At 39.6% G+C, this 20,278-nt stretch overlaps 1 protein-coding gene across 2 annotated transcripts in view; it reads right to left on the bottom strand.

Annotated features, from left to right (window-relative positions):
- The window catches only part of LOC102214392 (synaptosomal-associated protein 25-B), a 37,109-nt gene extending 17,810 nt beyond the window's left edge, over nt 1-19,299 (bottom strand). For both annotated transcript variants that reach the window (XM_005727578.1, XM_005727577.1), the window contains exons 1-3: nt 19,190-19,299; nt 3,034-3,140; nt 945-986 (exon numbers count right to left, since the gene is read on the bottom strand). In XM_005727578.1, coding sequence (XP_005727635.1) covers nt 945-986; nt 3,034-3,105 — 114 coding nt within the window. In that variant the 5' untranslated portion in view covers nt 3,106-3,140; nt 19,190-19,299. The remainder of the gene's footprint in view (nt 1-944; nt 987-3,033; nt 3,141-19,189) is intronic.
- Nucleotides 19,300-20,278: the final 979 nt, after the last annotated feature.

Below are 20,278 nucleotides of genomic sequence, written 5' to 3'. Positions count from 1 at the left end.
ATATTTTTTTCAGCAACAAGAAGAACAAGGATTCTTTCAAACAGAGCTCTGTTCTCAAGATCTTAGGGTCAGTCTGGATCACACAAAAACACAGAAAACACTGGTGCAGCTTAAAGTCACTGTGACAAACTGCAGAGTTCTCCAAATATTGACCTCCTGATTAAGTTAGTGTACTTCAGCAAGTGTTCAGCGCTTGGCATCCTGCTATTTTTAGATCCCTCTGTGGAAAGTCTTGTTCTGACCCCTTGCGCATTTGTGAAACTTAATCCATCAAACTCACCTAACTTGTTTGTTGAGGATCATCTGTTATGATAAATGTTGATCCACAGGCTAAACAGCAGTCGTCATTGAAACAATCAATGGGTTCAAAGCCTCAGAATCAGGTCAGTAGTGCAAACAGGAGCACGGTTATCGTTCTTCCAGGCTTACAAGCCTGATGGACGACATTTATTGCAAGCCATTTTAACTGTGAGGTGTGCCATAGCTATCACACAGCATGTTGACAACATTTTCTGGCCACACTAGCACACCTAGTGTTCATCACTGTCCTACTCAAGCAAATCTTTTGTCCTTTGCTCAGAATTGTTTAAGGATTGCTATTGTGACACAGTGGAGGAGCTCTACCATGCACTGGACATGCACAAGTGCAAGTCCTCAAAAGAAGAAGAGGAGGTCCATCAGGTATTTAAGTACAGGGTCAAAGAATACTACTTTGTGGAAGTTATAGAAAGTTTAGTAAGCCAAGTGTAGATCTTTTGGGACTGACTAACCAAGTAAATCCATGTGAAAACTCAACCTTAGACATTAAGCAGAAGCACAGGGGAGGGGCATGTACAAGAACAAGAAGATCTCACAGTTCTGGTAAATCAGCACACGTTTCTCTCTCTCTCTCATGTCTTTTGTATCTGTTAATGTGATGTGTGTCATTGAATCACTGGACTCACCTCCTCCACAAGAGCCAGCATGCGCCGAGTACTCTCCAGAGACTGCAGGGAGAGAGAGAAAGATTAGCAAAGGATTAACTTAGAGTCCAAAGGAGAGCAAACACAGACACACGGTGTGGCACCTGTAACAAATTTCTCAACAACATCTCAGTGTGTTAACGTAGAAAATGTATTAAAAACATAAGTCAGCAGGTGGAAAGGGAGAACGGAGGACCACTAATATGGTAAGACGAATGAGTGTCACTCAGTAATATAGTTACACCTAAATGTTCCTCTCCTCTTGTCTGATTCCATGATTCCTACTGTTATTTGCTTTGCCTCCTGTTGCTCTATCAATCTAACGTTCCACCCATTTCTCCTCTTTTCCTTTCCTCTATTCCCATCACTGGCCCTACATTATCTCCTCATGAATGTTTAATAATGCCATTTGAGCTGATCCATTATTCTGCAGCATGGAATTATCTGCTCTTCCTGAGCTCCTCTCATCTCATTAAAAAAGGGCAGAGTTCTTCCTTATCCAAAAAAAGCACTTTCTTGATGAAAGATTCTTAGAGCTCCAAATGCTGAAACAAGCTGAGGTCACTTTAGCAGCTGTATCTGTCAGCTTGCAGGTTTTGGAGATACATTTGTGTCCTTATGAGAACGGTCCATTTTCAAATGTCAAATTATAATTGGAATGTCACAGAAAAATCCGTTTTTACTGGAGATTTCAGTTTTTATGCTTGTTCCCTGTTTATGTGGTAACTTTGCCAGTGAGCTACATTATCATTAGTTAAAACTTGGCGCTATTGCCTGAAAGATTCTCTGCATGTTTGTAGCTGATGTAAGTGATTAATTACAAAGTACATTTTTAAACAATAGCTCATAAATAGCAGAATGATTTGGAATCGCAGTGTTTCACACAGAACTGGATTGTTTTTACTTTGTATTTAAAGATGCAGAGGGCACAGGCTTGTTCTTGTAAATAAATTATTCATGATAAAATTTACAGTTTTTGTAAATAATATTCATCATCCTGTGAATGGACTACAGATCCACCATCTTAGATACAGTTGGCAACAGTAGTCCTTATTCTGCTCTGCAGCCTCGATTAGCTTCAACGTAGCAGCACATGAAATACATTAGGTTCATAATTTATCGGACAAAGACGCAGGTTTTATGGTTTTTCCTGAAAACCACCACAGGTGAGTTTAAATCAAATGACCATGGTGTGATTTCAGTGCAGTCTTTGAGTCTGCACAACAAAAAGAAAAAGGACGACGTCTTTCAGTCTGCACTGTTTGATTTAAAATCCAACTGTGTCTTTGTTCTACAAATTATGGACCTAACTGCATAAAAGAGGCAGTGCTACTGTTGCCAGTTGTTGTCTGGATGGTGGAGTTGGAGTCTGATCACTAACAGTTCAATCTATCTGGACCACAGAGAAACACTAGATAGAAAGGAACAGCGTCAGCCAATAATGGGCTAAATTGAATGGATCTTCATTTCACACTGACAGAAAAATAGAGAATAGATTGTAATAAATATTCAGGCAGCTGTCAATATTGCAGGAAAGCAGCAATTTATATCTATGGGAAATATTACAGTGTAACTGTCACATATTGTAAATTAAATTAATATACTCTATTATACTACTACTATATATTTTCAGCCTTATAGGAAATATTTTTTCTGTAAATCCCATCTCTTTAAAGTGGATTTATTCTGCTCATTTCCACTTATATAGTTTTATTCTTTTAGAGTAGCTTTGGATTTGATTCTCAGTTGCATCTAATCCTCAGTTTTAGCTCCAGTCTCTTCAAAGCCAGGCTCCAGCTTTCTTCTGATTGGCTATCCTGTGTTTATAAATGGTTTAAACAGCAGGTGGGTGGGGCTTATGCGTCCAGAGGAGAGGAGAACACTTAGTATATACATATTTAGGATATAGTTTTTCACTGGCATGATACAGAGCCACAAATATGTAAGAAACTGTCTGATCATGAGCTTTTAGAGGAGTCTTAAGAAACAACAATGTGTAGAACAGAAATGAAAAACACTTTAACAACAACAACAACTAAAACCTCTAAAAAATATGTTTCTCTTACTGTACCTCATCAGCTATCTGGTCTGCACGTGTCTGCAGATCGGCCAGCTCATTGCGCATGTCCGATTCGTCTGCCATGACGACTGTTGTACTTTGATGTCAAAGAAGAAAAACTAGAAAAATAGAGAGAAGAAGAAGGGGAGAAGCAGGGTTAGTGCACCAACAACACAACAAAATCTATTGCACAAAAGATGCTTTGAACAGCAGACAAATCACAGGGAAGAATCTGATTTCTGAAAGTAAGTTGTTGGTTGTTGTTCAAATTAAAAAACAAAACAAAACAAAGAGACACATGATGCTGTCATTAGTGGGAGTGTTTTTGCTTCAGGACTCAGCCCAAGTTTGAGTGACCCCTGAGTTGGAAGGATTATCTAACATAGGATTTAACGTTTGAGTAAAAGTATGACTGCAAACTAAAATCCAGCACCATGTTACAAGGCATTTACCACAATCACCTTCAACCTGCTGAATACAATTCTTACTGCCAATCAAACACAATAAGAATTACTTAGCACTTAGCTCTCTATCCAAAAAGCAGTTCTGGAGAACCATCCTGGCAGTGCAAAGGCAGGGAAGCACAGACTTAAATTCATTTGATCCAATTCAAATTAAAGCAAAATATCCCATTTACATTTAGTGTTACCATGCAACCTATAAACACACAACCCATCTGCACTGAGAAAACAGCTGAATTCACGATTTAAATATACCGAGATGACGCACGTGGAGGTGTACATGTTAGAACTGAGTGTGAATCTCAGTCACACACACACAGACTGACCACGCTTTGTAAAAGAAAAAAAGTGTCTCACAAGCTGAAAGGTCACCTAATTCTGCTACTGTCTCCAAACTAAAGTAAGCCAGACAAAGGCACAGGTGTTAGCAGTAATCTTTAATCTCTGCATTGAAAAAAAGAATACAGCCAGCAGCACTGCTTCCCTTGTCCTGGGATGTACCTAGATCCGATCAAACTATGTGCACAATCAAGATGAGTGGAAACTTTTTAATTCCAGAGGTCCAAGGATTATATTTCAGTGTCCACATAGGAATCATGAGAGAACGGAACTTCGGTCTCTCTCTGATACAGGTGCTTTTTACTGACTTTCAGAATTCTGAAGTTAAAGCTTGGCAAAATTAACGTTTACCACCTGCACTATAATCCAATTTTAGGGGCAGAAAACAACATATGTGAACTGCTATAACCAGAAAAGTCTCATGGAAACACTGCTGCGACGGATGCCGTGAGTTCAAGCCACTGCCCTGCTAACCCTGATCTTCTTCCTCTGGAACCAGTGATCATTTAAGATGAACGAGGGAGGAGTGCCATGATGATTCTAGTTAGAAGAAAGAGTCAGGACAGGAGACAGGGGTCTATTTTTGTTGCTCTGATGCACTGCCAGGCAGTTTTTCATACAGCCACACACAGTAGAGCCGGAGGTATGGTTCATGAAAAATATATGTGGCTGTTACTCCGCAGTCTGACAGAGTAAGTCTGCTGCTGGTTGGGACGGCACTGATGAGAGGCTGAGGAGACAAAAGAAACCAGCTCAGACGCTTTTGTTTCCTTCACTCAATTATGCCTGCAATGAGGCAAATAATCAGGTCTGAGCAGATCTCATTTATAAGTGTAATGAATTTTTGTTTCTACTGCACAAATCACATTGAAGAGATTTTGCTGTGATGAGGCTTGTTGCTGATATATATTTAACCACCCAGCAGCTTTCAATTCAGGATCATTAAAGCTTTATGTAAGCTAATCTACTGCAGCGTAAAGTATAGCAAAGGGACCAACAGACCGTTGGTTTCTGCACTCTATAAAGCTTTGTGGTGGAGGATTTTTATTAGAATACCACCACAAAATAGCATGTATGTTCATGATTAAAAGTGGACGTTATTGTGCTACGGAACTATATTTTTCTACATTAATTGTAAGTCACCATCATTTTCATGTAAAACTCTGAATTTCTCATAAATTACACAAACGACCAGTTTTCAAGACCAGACATTCAAAGGAGGTTTTCTGCCATCAATCAAGCATGGTCAGTTAGTGCCACAGCTGGATGTTTGATAAAATATTGCCTATTTTTGCCCCTCCTTCTGTCTGTCCGCCTCTGCCTCGATCCCAATGGAGTCGTCACAGCCGTTAATAATTGAACATGTGCCGGGAAAAAAAGATGGAACGGAAAGAGAAAAATCAGTCCTTTTCCTCGTTCGTGCTCTGTGCGCGCACACATGTGTGTGTTGTGTCTGCTCAGCCTTGTATGTAATTTTGCTTTAAAATATTTATGTTGACATTTTACATTTTAGCCATGTGACTAATGCTATAATGGAGAGCTGCTTACACTGAGTGCAACAGCAGAATGAGTTGGTTTACAGATCAACAGCATTACGGGTTATATACATCTTTCAGATTATGAAAAAACCTTGTTGAAGTCACCTTTTATGTGTATTTTTTCAAACTTTTCTAACAGAAATTAGAAAGCCTGCAGTTCTTCTAGGTGTCATTTGAGGCCAATTCTGAGAGAAACTTTATTGCATTAAAAATCATATTGACAGGCTGGTGACAAACAAATAGTTTACCCCGTATTGTTAATTTCCCCTTCATAACAGCTGTGAGTGGGGTGGCAGCTGTCCCAGTCAGTATCTGCTGGGTGTCAACCATTACACTGAGCCAATAAACTGGGCTTCTTTGCTGTTTGTGTACTCTCGGTGTCTTTTTTAATTGATTATCTGACTAAAATTAGGTCTTGCTGTGCATCCCAATGTGTGTGTTTGTTTTTTTTAATGTTCCTCGACACAAATTTCCCAGTTTTATTTCATATCCCACAAGACATTTTTCATCACTCTGTGCTCACATGTAGCCTACTGATTTGGATTTGGAGTGGTGGGGGAATAAGTTCTCTTGACATTCATGCCAAATACAATGATATTAGTTAAAATACAGGGGCTGCCACTTCTTTCAAAACGTTATATTCCTGGCTGCCACTGTCACTACCAATGACTGTTGTCTACAGTCAATATCACTACAAAAATATATTAAGTCTTTCTATAAAATCTATTTCCTACTGAAATGCATTACTTATAAATTCCTGTTCACTAACAATAAAAAAACTGACACTGTAAAAAACATTGTAATGTCACAGTCCTGGGTCTTTGACCTAGAGTTTTGATTTTAACTTTGGATGTTGTATATGTGTACATCACATATTGTATGAGAAGTGTCATATAAATAAAGCCTTTTGTCTTGGGTCCCGTTTTGGCCCTTCCCATTATCAAATACAACACCATTAATCGTCATACTCTGAAGTGAAACATGTCTGAGTGTGTTTACAAACCCTTTGACCAGCAGCAGTACCTGAATTAAACAGTATTATAAGTCGTGTCAGGCCTGTACTCTCACATGTACTCTCAAACATGCTCTATGTTTTCTGTTCCTACTACTCTTCAACACATCTACCCCAGTTTAATGTCCACTGTGTTATTGATCAGCCGCTGATTGCTTATCTCTTTGCAGTGGCAGAGCTTCCTGTTTACTCACACATTGCACAGCCTCTTCTACTTCTTTCCTATACTGACTGAGGCCTTTCTCACCCTCCTTCTCAAGCCATCGAAACTTTATAAATTTAAAAACATCTTGTTCATTAATATTTAATGTTAAAGTACATTTTCATTTAAATACAGTTCAATCATATCGTATTTTTGATACTGAAGTGAATAAACAGTATAAACAGTGTATTGCATGTCCAGCATACAACCATTCATTTTCTAAATCAAAAGGCCGCTGGTGAGCTGGACTTTTTTTTCCCTTTTTTTTCAACCTTGCTTTTTTCTACTTCCCACGATGGGTGAAGATGACCTGCTCCCATAAAATCTTATTGTGAGTTATTACTCATTTTATAAAAATAATAAACCAACTTGTATTTTTGCTGCTGACTCAAAAGAACAGCAACACTCAATTGTTTAGTTCATTCTAGTTCACACAATAGCGACGTTTTTAAAAATGGCAAATCTAGCCAGCTACTTTTGAAGTTTCTTAAACATCACCATTATCACCCCTGTGTATGTGCTCAATACAAAAACAAGTCGCCATTCACAGACTAGCGTGAGATATGAATTTGTAGAATCACATCACCAGCATCTATTGAGACTTGCAGCCAATCACTTCAGCATCAATAGTGTGAAAACATTCACCCAGTCAACAGAGATGTACACACCGACTCCAAAGAGTAACAGACGCTCAGCACTTATGTGTACATTGCACAGTGCTGTGGCTACAGAATAGGGACACAGTCAGTGTTTAGACTAAAAGGGGAAATTGTTGTTTAGCGGTGGCAGCAACGGGCTACCCATAAACCTGCAGAGAGCCTCTGTTGTCAGATGGGGACGTGTCAACAATATGTGGTAAAACCAGATCAACAATCAAACGACCAACCACGAGCAAGCATCCAGCCATCTGCTGCGACAAGTCAGAGATCATCGGCAGCGTGCAAAAATTATGCAAAATTCTTTAGGTCCTTTTGTTTTCATTTTGGAATTTTTAAAAATGTGGAACTGAGATTGTTTTGAATTCACTGCTTGAGCTGTTCGTGCTGTTGATAAATACGGTTTCATAATCATTACAAGAAAGTAAGGAGCAGCACTCAACTGTAAAAAAAGAAGAAAAATCAATAATGGATGTTGGTGAAACAGCTTCAAGAACATGTTTGGAAAGCATGAAATAGTAATTATGTGCTTGGGAATATGCAAAGATTAAACGATAGCAGCTTTATTTTTTTTTTTTTTTTTTGCCAGAACACTAAAAGAATTTGCATCAAAACTTTTTAAGCATCTATTACCATGCCAGATGACAGGATAAACGCCCAATTCCATAACAAGTATGACTTAAAGTATATAAGCCTGTGGTGGCAGATACATTGAGACAAAGGTCCAGTGTTTCTGACCAGTTTTACTGGGACAAGGGGGACCAGAATTAGCCAGGTGATTTTAATTTTGTACAGGACTAATGCAAGTACATAGCATGGATAGGAGAATAAACCAGCCTTCACGGAGTAGGCATGATTCTTCAACCAGAAAAAAAATCCAGTGTCAAGGAGCAAAAACTAATCGGACATATACAGTAAGCAGTGCTAGCTTGGCAAACTCAGCTAAATGTTTTGTTTATTTGACAGTAACCCACATTTAGAAAGAATTTTTTAATTGTAGCATGAAAAATGACCCTCCCTCTATGACAGTCGCTTGCTCTTTAACACGCCTACTGTATTTCAAAGACAACACACACACACCTACAGTTGTCATAACACACGTTCCGGTCATTCCCATCCCCCCTCCCAACCTACGGCCTTGCTGCCTGTCACTCGTCTTGACTGACAGCTGCTGTAAGGCCTGAACTGCCAGGCTCAGCCCATGGAGAGATTACAGTCAGGGGGAAAAGAGGATTTAGTCTCCACTGTTTTCTCTGCTCTCTCTCTCTCACACACACACTCGCCTCTCAGTTTGCCGGTAGCTTTCTTTGTTTTGCTTCCTCTTCTTTCAACGCCCTCTGGATGTTTACAGTGTTTGTCCAGGAAAGAGGAAGCATATTTTATCAAAACTTTATAGTATTTACCGTCTTATCTGTAGCTGAATGATGTAATACCTGAACATTTGGTATAATTTACTACACAGGAAAAAGGACGGGATGTTTAGCAGAATGAGCATCAAAACTAAATGTAATGGGTGAACATAAAGTTCACTGAAGACACTGAAAGGTCACTGATGAATAATTGATTGATAATATTAATAGCATTAATCCTGAAAGCTGTTGAAGGTAGATGTGGAAACAGGATGAGAGAAGGTTTGAAAATAACAAGGACATGACCTCGATGAGAGACAGTGTTGATGTTGTGTTTCAGAATCAGACATTTCACATTTTTCATTATAAATATGCAGATGGTCCAAAGAAAAGAGCAGCAACAAAGCTCCAGAAGGAGAATGGATTAGGACTGTCACGATTAACACGCCACTGTGGAGCTCCAGTTGTGGAAGAATCTAGCGACAAAATTTTTTAATCAAAAACAAAGAAAAACAGTTAAAGGACACAAACACAAAACCCACTTTGAAAAGCCCGCTTTAAAAGCATCTACCTCTATGAAAAATAAAATGTATTTACTTTGGAAAAATAAACATTTTCATCTAATAAAAACTCAGAGAGATATGACTAGCAAACTGAAGTCCATTCACATGATGAATCATATGTTTTCAGTGAGTTATTGTTTTAATATAATGTGTTTCTCACACGGTGTGCGTGAATCATCTTCAAATCATCTCCTCTGGAGTAAAGTGGAGCACATTTTCATATCTTGCTGATATTAAAACACAAAATGTTGCTGGAGCAAATTACAACAGGCACTTAAGACACACACCAGTGATTATTTATATATTTGCTGAGGTGTGCGCAGGTGAGGCAAAGCAAATAAGCCTTCGTTCATGAGCTGTAACACTCAGATTTAAGGCTGTTCTCTCAGTTGCTGTACAATATGCCTGATATCACACTGGCGTGCACAGAGGTGCAGGGAAGTTTTGTGTTTCCTTTCACTGATGCTAGCGTGCTTGAGCATTTGTTGTCTTCAAACTATAGACAGTATAAATGTAGGATGTAGGCAGCATCACATCAACCGTTGCTTTGACACCGTTATAAAGCCTAAATTAGTATTTTCATTTTCACCAATGTTGTGTTTTGAAATTTCTTCTTTGTGACAAATGAGGTGTGGTCTAACTTTAAAGCCGCAGGCTTAAAGGAGGATAATCCTCCTTTCTGACTCTTAGAATGACCAAAATTGACAAAATTGACTTTATACTTCTTTGTATCACTTGAAATAAGCAACTGAGTCCAGAAACTCATGAGAAAATGTTTTCAGAGGTTAAAGCTGAGGCCCATTCCACCTAAACTTCTATAGAACGAGAAGTCTTTTTGAACATCAGAGAGAAGGAAAGTTCTCAGAAGCTATGTCCATGTTTTATACTCTCTGGGGATGATATATGGGCGACAGCAGTTCCCCAATCACACATGAGTAACATAAATAAAATAAAAATAATGAACTCAACCAACCCTGATAGCTAACGTATCTAAATGGTCAGATTTAATATATATTACCAAAGCTGAACTAAAATTGTTGCTACAAAAAAAAAAAACCTCACACAGTGACCAAGCACGGTTAGCATCCCCCAAGTTGCACCCAAGTTTGCTGCCATGATCCACTGGCATGTGAGTCGGGGGATCGTGTCAACATGTCACTGGAGGAAATGAAAAATGCTGAGGTCAGCTTAACACTGATTCGTCACTCACCATGCTCATCACACAGCAACAAAAATCATCATGTGCTGGCTTGTTTCATATCATATCGTAGCTTCACATCAAAGGCTTCCAAACAAACAATAACTGAGTCACATCTAACAAACACCAACATATAACCGCAAAGAAATTTTTTAGAAGATGTTAGCACTAGTCTGCAGTAAAGGAACAAAATAAATTTAGATACAACCATAAGTGCTCAGTTACACTCTATGCAACATTAACACAGGACAGAATCAGGATTTAAAAAGTGAAGAGGCTCATGTTTAGCATCCAGCAGACTGTCAGTCTGTTGTGACAAACGGCCTCCGTTAGACCGAGTACACCGCCATCAATCAAGTGCCGTGTTCATTGGAGATAAACAATGTTTGTGAAGAAAATAGGACATCAGGACACCGTGGCAGCACTGAATCTGAGAGTCAAGAGAAACGAGGTCAGTCCATCAGTTTGTTGGCTGTATGTTTCTCACAGGCTTATAGAAGCACTAACCTAAACCTGAGATTTATATGTTTATTTATTGTATTTTTAGGATAGCTGCTGCACTTTTCCTTCTCTTTCATATGGGGGATTTTTCAGGTTACTTGGGTTGCTAGTGAAAATGAGCACTTCTGTTCCTATAATCTTCCTTTCTTTTCATAATTGCAATGAAATCTGGATGTGCAGAACTTAATGGCACTGAAATGAAGACTGTGGAGTCACTGGGTTTGTGGAAAGGTTGCAGTTCCGCCCAGCAAGAAAAGATTTCTCACACCTTTTGTTCTCATTACTGCAGAAATCTCTGGTAGTGCACCAGAAGCGCCGAGGGTACCAGAGGTGATATTAGTAATTATGAATAAAGGCAGAAAACAAATCTCTATTGGGATGACATTTAACATCCTCCTGTTCACTCACTCCCTCCTCTATTTGAACCAAACCTGACTTTTTGTATTGTTTCACTTCAGTGCCTCTGGAGCTTCTGCACAGCAGTAGATAAATGAGACTGCAACAAAAAGCTTCATAACACTGACAAAAGTCCGTTTTTATAAAACAGGCATGCGACCAGTTTTTCCTTGTCATTTTCTGTCCTAATAATAATTTGCAGAAACACATCACACAAAAGAAAATGTGTGGGAGAAGGTTAACACTTCTCTAGACCGAGAACCCAAGAAACTGAAAAAAAACCCCCACATGTGATGAACAGGACCAAGGACAAGAAGGCGAGCAGCAGTGGAGCAGATACTGCTGCGTTTGTGTGTTAAGGGTGGGACGAAGCAACATCCACCACTTCAAAGCATAACTATGTTTCATTATTTATTGGATGGAGCCAGGTCAATAATGCAACAGCAGTGTGGTACACACAGATACTGTGTGTTTACAGGTGCTTTTGCACTCTTTTCCAATCCTAACCTGCTGACACATCATATGTGCTACCCCCATGTGAACATCTGGATAAGAAACAAAAGATGCAGAAACACTCGTGTAAATACTACTTTTGATTTTAAGCCAAACAAACCTAACGAAGGAGGGACTGAAAAGTTCATCTCCTGATTGCCACTTTGCTGGTTTGCACCTCTTACCTGCTGAAACTCAAATGCAGGTATGTCTTTGCAGCAAACAACATTATAATGTATATGCTTTAATGATAGGCATTGACAGTTAATGTGTTATATCATTTAGTTTTTATAATGTGTGAAATTCTTTGACTACATTATGCCAAGTCATCCTTGACCTGAAAGATCCTGGAGGTAAAGTAAATAAATACTGTTTACATATGCAGGTGAGCTATTTTCTAGTCAATAAAATATTAGTTAATAACGTTTTTATTGTTGTGCATTGCAAAGCCGTGACATCAGAATCCATGCAGTGGAGGTTTCTCTCCCTCTTCATATAGCTGACTTATTTTGTGTGCATTCCTGAGATGTGACTTCTCTCCAGTTCCTGCCAGTTCCTTTGTTCACATACCTGACATGCATCAACTGATCACCAACGGGCAGTATATGAACCCCAGCTCTTCAACCCTGGACAGTGTTTAGGGATTAAGCTCCTCTCTAGGCTTGCAGTTCTTGTTGTGACCTCTGATGCCCTCAACTCTCTTCTCCAGATTTTCCACCTGCACCTTCCGTGTCTGTTATAGATCCCAGAGGCAAACTACTTGCCCCGCTTCCTCTGTAGTTCAATAAATCAGTGGTTTTTAAAGGTTTTTTTCTCACATGCCCAATATAAGAATCCCAAAAAGCTTGTCTCATTTAAAAAAAAATTTTTTTTTAACAAAGATCTAGTTTTACATCTCGTCTGCTGTTGCTCAGCGCAGTACTAGTGGGGTTCACAGTTTGAGAAACACTGCATGTTTCCTGTTTTGTGGGTTTCAGTGTTCGGACTCAAGAATAATAAAACTGTAGGGGTTCTAAATCCTGTGCAGGCCTATTTGTTTTTAAAAAAAATTCAGGAAATTGGAAAGAGAAATCAATAAACTAATCACTAAATATAAAATCTCAATGTCTATCAAGATCAACATCCATCCTACGCACGGAAAGCTGCGTAACCCTGCAAGGATACTTTTCCATCTTGCGTCAGACAGACTGCTGTTAAGATGAAAAGGCTGATACCTTTCCATTTCACACACACACACTCACAAACACACTCATGCTCAGATACACTTGCATCCATCCCCCGTATGTACTAATGGCTTTTCAAGTTGATTTTCTCTTGGCTGTTCAAAGCTAAAAGTAACTGTAGTGACTCAGGAGCTAAAGTGGCCACTGACACTTGATTTATTACATTATCCATTCTCAGACAACCTTTTGTATTACATCAGATAAATCCACACGATAGTGAAGGATCAGGATTTTTACAGTATCACCTGACCCGAACTGATCTGTTGGATAATTTGAAGCTTATGCAGAAACAATGTGTCTGTTATATCGGTACAGACAACAACAAAAAAAATTGCAGAATTCCAGTCATAAAAACCACTCCTGCATAAACACTGTACCACCATGTTGACCTATAAACAATAAATACACGTGCCAAGATGTGACCTGGACAGAGAGCATGATGAGAGCCTGAGGGCTAAACCATTCAGACAGTTCACCCACCCGTTTACGCCTGACTGCTGCTGCTGCATACATGGGCCAACATCAAAACATGCACAAATGCACAGACCGAGCAGCAGCGGCAGCAGCAACCTCTGGGGCTGAAAAACAAAGCCAAAAGAATTCCTCTGCTGGTTGCTCGAGGCTGTCTCCAAATGTGAGTAAAACCGTAGACTCCTTTGGTAAAATATGCAACCTTACTGCAGAAATAAGCATGTTTACAACCTGCTACAAAAAGAGTTTCGGTCTCTATAGCTAATTTCTGCACAGGGGAGAATTTTCATACAAGTCCCTTGACTATTCGAGTGTGAGTGTAGATGTAGATATTAGTCTTGGGCATAAACAAAAGCGCTGTAGTACTACTTATAGTAGAAAGTGCTTTAGTGCTCAAATTGAGTAGAAAGACACTGTATAAGTACCAGTCCAATGGTCTGCTGGCCAGATATCTGCAGAATTATTGAATTCATAGTGGTGTAAAGCACACCCACTCTGGAGTAGTGGAAACACATTCTGCATACTGATAAATAACACCCCTCTACGTGGCAGTTTGATGGATGAGTCTGGGTTTGACAAAAGCTAGAAACATTACCTTCATGACTTCACTGTCCCAGCTGTGACGTTTGGTGGAGGAAGGATAATGGTTTGGGGTTGCATTTGGGGGTCTCGCCTTGGCTCCTTAGTTCCAGTGAATAGAAATCTTAATGTTTCAGCTTAACAAGATATTTTGAACAGTTTTGTGCTTCTAACTTTGTGGGAAAAGTTAGGAGACACTGGAAAATTCACTGGAAAGTCCTCCAAGAAATGTGGATTTAAGATCGAGGCTTACAAAAGCTCCTGTAGATGTAATGGCCCAAAGCAAGGCTTCTAAAAATTAAAGAAATTATGACTTTTAAATTTAAAGGACTCAAAAAAGCAGGATGAATGTCAGTTACTGAGAGAACAGCTTTATAATCAAGCCTCCTGACAACCATCCAGGTTGACCATAGTGGTGGAGTGTGAATGGAACAAGCTGGTGTCCTGCCCAAAGCAACGCCCGCAGTGACAATATGGCTATAACGAATTAACACATTCCCTGTGGAGAGGCAGGATAGACACACAGAGAGAAATCTGCCGTGGAAAATCATTGAGGAAAAGCATAGGAAAAGATTAAGACTTGTTATTTTTTTTAAAAGCCACCAAAATGGCTTCATTTCTTATATTTTCCATTTATGCTTCAAAATCAAAGGGATTTATATATTTCTAGATAAACTGCACTGTAACGTGATGACTTCCCAGCCAAACATCAATGACATAAGCGGCAAATGGTCGACCACCTGGCAACAAGCATACAAAAATGCACCTTTTAAGATGCCAGGCCCTGATTTTGACACCTTTAGGAAAGCCAGAACATATGGAGGGGGCAGCTTCCCAGCATTCAGCCATTTTTGTCTCAGCTGAGCAGGGATGATGGAGCAGATTGCAATTCTGATATTTCCTCGTTATATAATCCAAAGTAGAGACAGACAGGCAGAAAGCTGCGGTTCAGATTAACAGAGAAGCAGACTTATGGAAAGACAGACATGAGGAGGCGGAGTAGCTGGTCAGAAAGAAAGTACACATTAAACTTTACATTAACACAGCCGGTTAAACTACTTTGCACAATTAAAGACACATTATTCCAGTAAAACCTTCCACATATTAAGAATAATATACAAAGCATCTACCACGCTCTCCAATTTTATGGCCTTTTAACTTTTACGGAGCGTCACAGTATTGCCAATAAAGTCGGCAGACAGAACAATGCGCAGGCAGGCAAACGTGGCAGTGTCGGACATGCAAGAAATTCAAAGCAATCATCTGTGGCCTCCAGGGATAATCACTGCAAAGCCCCACTGTCCCATTCACTGAGGATAAAACCCACTGGATTAATCTGCAGGCCTACAGAACACACACACACACTTACATAACACACAGACCACTCTTCCTCTCTTTTGCATGCTTTTCTTTCACTTTGACATTCACAGCCTCTCTCTCACTTCTGCTCTCACAAACACACACAAAACCTAGAGCACACACACACACACACACACATGCGCACACAATCTCCTCTCCTCCATTTCTTCTCTACATGTATACATTCAAATGGACACCTGTCAGTATACGTCTCTGTGCGCACTCATTTAGACATGCAGATTGTTGACAGGCACATATAGAGCTGCATATATTAGGTAAAAACACACTCTTCTGTTTGTACGTGTGACAAATGGGGGAAAAGGATGTAAAAACAGCATGGTTCTCCTCCTGCGTGGACAACAGGATTAGAGTTATCACATGCTTGTGCTAACAACAAAAACATAAACGTCCTTAAAAGATAATCGCGGCTTCTTTGCAAAAGGATTTGTACTTTTGGTGTTGCACCGACTTTAACCTTGCTGTAAGGGTAAAACTGAAGCCATCAAAGGAATCGAGTTACTGCAACTCGATAACGCCATTGTGATCGATAAGAAGGATCGTATCACCATTTTGAATGTTTTATAAATGATAATTTGATGAAGCACCAGGATCAAAATACAGAACAAACAACATTAAGTATTTCTTTGTCTATCCTTGATGTCTAACACATGTATAAACTGCATCTCTTATGTAGATATTTGCAAAAATGTAAGAGTTTGAATATGTATTTTAACATTTTTACATCCATATTTACTTGTGAAAAGACGTGTTTTTTTTACTGAAACAGATCCACCCATTTCATCGAACATACTTGATTGGAGGTAAAAGACAAAGGTGCCTTTAAGTTACATTAAGTTGGCCAGACATGAAACAAAGTGTTAAAGAAATGTGCAATAATCTTTAGATATGAAATCTCGTGTTCCGCATTTAGCATTTCAAGTTCTAAACCAGTAATTGCTCTTTGTTGGTGCTACTGCTGCTGGATTCTTTAAAATTAGAAGTGCACAGATTTTGAAATTCTGCATTTACATTTGCCAAGACCAATTTTTTGTTTGTTTGCTTTGTGTTTGTTGTTATTTTGTGTCCGTAGATGCGCCTACCTTGGTTATAATGAGTGGATATTTGAGTTACGGTTGTCTTCCTGTCATCTCAAAATCATCTTCCTATTCTCCTTTGAGCACTGGGATTTTCACCCAGTAAAGTGTGATTATCTGATTTGATGAGGGCAGTTGAACAGGTGTCCCCAACAAACTGGTGAGTGTATATCAGTCTATTTCATCTGTAAATTGTTTTGTATGGTGAAAAGAACTTAAACTGATAAAAACTCACCCTGTTAAAGCTAAACTCTGTAAGCAGCACTCATTCTGACTGACTCAGCTTTAAAAATTAACTCTGTGGGTGCAACTAAAATATACTGGAGGGCTTCTTAAAACATCTGCCCCTCTCAGCCCTAGATTGATAAATGATGTGCCGCCCAAACTAGTTTAAAGAGTGCATGTGTTTATAAAAACCTCACAGGGTAAAATAAAAAAGGGCAGTCATTGCCAGAAGAAGATCCCCGCACTCATTTTATTGCTCAAAGTTAATAAGTGAGATTGTGATCTGGGCGCATAATCACTCGGGTTTGTCTATCATGTGGCAATTTCACAGACGATTGCACTGAAATTTAACAGGAAGGCGTAAAGAGCAAAATGAATAAATAGCAAGGGGAGTACATTTAAGTATCGAATGAAGAGGAAGGAGAGGAAAAGTTTGCTACGCTGTTTGTGGCATGTGTGCGTGTTTGACAGATGTAGCGGGAGACTGGTGGTATTTTCTCACCTCTTTGTGGGCAGGGTGACAGAGTGGTGAGTGATAGGTGCTGTGGGGGAGGATGGGGGATTGATCATGGTGGGGGGCAGGTATGTGCTAATGAAAGCAGGAAGCACTTTCTCACCAGGAAGCTGATTATTTGAGCACCCTGGGTTCATGTTAATCATAACATTTCGGCTCCAGGAAAACAGAGAAAATGTCCAAGCAAACAGTTGCAATTAACATTTCATCAACCAAACCAGTTACACTTGGGTCACTGTACACCAGCTTTCAGCAAAATCAGGACACAACTGTAGGACACATTTAAGATTTCTTAAGGTGAAAAACAAAACACAAGTAAGTTTAATAAACTGAAGAAGAGCAGAATAAGTCCAACAATAATCCAGTACAAGGAAAAACCAAAACTCAGTGGAATAACTCCAGAAAATAAACCAGGAATCCTACAGGAGCAGACCATAAAGAGAGAAAGTGAAGCAAGTGAAGCAAAGCAACCAGAGACACAAGAAAATATATTATCAAAGTAAAACAGGAAGTGAGGGAGGAAAAAAATAGACAAGAAAACACAGGAAGTCCTAGGAAAACATTATTAATTAAATTTAACAAATTGTTAGAAGTAAAGTTCACCTGTTGCAGCTGAGATTGATATTTTTTTTACATGCTGGATGCATTTGCACTCCATAATTTAAAGCAGCAGCAAAACCAAAATACAACATAGGACATAGAATTGACTGGAAGTTGGATATGTTTCAATTAGTCCATGCTGGGTGTGCTGTGGTCATTTCCTGCCCTAATTGAAATATCCACCTGTTTACATCGAGTTACAAACAACACCAGGCTGCCAAAAAAAGACAACACACACACACACACACACACACACACACACACACACACGTGTTGATCTGCTTAAGAGTCGGCCTGAGCTCTTTGTCCTCTCTGACATTAACACAGGTGCACATGCAGGAAGGGGAGAAAGACTGGAGCAGTTTCTACTTTAACTTGAGTTTAAATTCACAAACAAAATTCAACCTTAATGTCGCAACTGCGCAGCTTCAGTCATAGGAGTGACTATTGTACACGTTTTCTCAGACAGGGCCTTAAAAACTAGCATCTTAAAATAATTATTTCAAATACTTATATGCTGACCTCTGATCTTTTTTTTTCTGCTTCTGTTTTTCTTGCACCTGACGCTCTAACCGAACATCCATCTTTCCCTCATCAAAATGATCTGTTACCATTAACGGCTCCCTGTTCACTGTGTCTGTACGGTCCTCTGGAAAAAGGAAGTGAAGGAAAGATGAAAAGTCAGACCTCTGGATTAAAACAGATCTGAACCACAAACAGCCTGGCCATTTTATAAAAACAATAAGTGTGATAACGAATGCTGTCTCACTTGTTTCCAGAGCGCAGAAACTAGATTCAAGTATTTTTCACGACTTACTGCTTCAGTTTGCCTCGTTTCACGAATAGATTAACTTCAGATTTTCATTTTTGGGGGGAACACTTTGAGAACAAACGTTTCGCTTTGTGCGTAAAGTATTTTTCAGCGTGTTTCAGACTCGGGAGCTGTCCAAGGTCTTGAACCTGCACACGGCTTTTCTGTTCAATGGCCAGCTACACCTACAAGCTTTCAGAAACATGAAAAACAAGATTACACAGTCTGTGTTATCCTGTTGTTTAATCCTTACATAAAACAACCACTCTTCCCCTGTGACAGAAAACAGGAAACAGCCAAAAGTTCAAACAATTCAGCACATGCGTCGACACAGAGTCGCTACAAACACAACAGAAACACCTCAGCAACATGGTCCTCGTTTCCCCTCAGATATCATCACCTCACAAACAAAAAATAACCTAGCAAATATGACGCGTTCTTACAGCTGAGAACTCTGTCACGTCCTGGGACGTATAAACTGCTAAAACCTGAAATCTGGAGAATCATTCAAACTTTAATTATCGCTCTTCTTTTGATTATTCTGTGGGTCAAAATGAGAGGATTAAAAAATCGAATTAAACCGACCTGGTTAAGTTTCTTCGGCTCTTTCTCTTCTTTTTCTTTTGCTGTATGTTTGTACAGGGTGAAGATGTCTGTCCGTCCAGCCGCTCCGTTCAACGGGACTGTCCCCGCCCCCCAACCCCCACGCCCTCCGCTGGATCAGCACCGCCCTCCCCCTTAACCGCCACAGCAAGCGTTAATCTCCGCAGGTCTACTCATCAAACACTTCCTGTTAATGATTCACAAAATAAAACCTGTGAAGGAACTGTGTAGTTACATTAAGTGAAAACTGTGTTTAACGTGACTGGTGTTTGGTCATTAGGAGGCGCATACACCGGAAGTGGTGCTGAAAAAAACTTCCGACATCCCAAAAAATCCAGGACTACTTTTAAAGGTGGCAAAGCAACAACACTACAAGTCGGAAATGTCGAAATATACATGTCATACATAGATTATAGCACAGGATAAAGCCACGAAATGCTTTACTCCTGTTATTGGAAGCAATAATAAATGAATAATACACATTTCCCTAACATTTGTGAAAGATCCCCGGTTTGATAACATGGGAAGACACAAATTCCTTGAGAGTTGCACTAAGAAGGACGTAAGGCATTAGGCACAAGCCAACCAGGCAGTGCTACCTGCTCTCCTATTAGATAAAATACAAGATATATAGCAACACAGCTACTTCTGACAACAACAATAATAATACTAGGTTTGGTTTTAATTTGACAGCCATGCCACCTGTTTTCCTGTCTCATTGACGCCTCTCACAAAATGGCCGCGCCCTCTGACGTCAGCGGTAACGGATAAAAAGGTAGGTCAGCTGCGCGCTGCCCAAAGCCATGTTGGCTGCAGGCTGCTGTCTTTCTGCATTGATATCAGGCAGAGCTGCAGGCTGATCTGCGCAAACCGCAGATTATTGTCTGTGATCTAAATTCACGGTGCTTTAGTCCGACTGTTTACTACTTAGAAAGCAGAGTAACTGACAAAGAAAACTTTTTACTGAAGGAACTCAAATGAAAACAATAATAAATGTGAGAAAGAAAAATCTGACAAATCTGACTTTTTTTCAGTGCAGGTGATTAATGCGATTTGAGGGATAGAAAAGAG

Source organism: Pundamilia nyererei, unplaced genomic scaffold (genome assembly GCF_000239375.1).
Source record: "Pundamilia nyererei isolate P.nyererei 1_Seehausen unplaced genomic scaffold, PunNye1.0 scaffold00025, whole genome shotgun sequence".
Classification (NCBI taxonomy): Eukaryota; Metazoa; Chordata; class Actinopteri; order Cichliformes; family Cichlidae; genus Pundamilia; species Pundamilia nyererei.
This window is presented reverse-complemented; position numbering and strand designations above follow the sequence as displayed.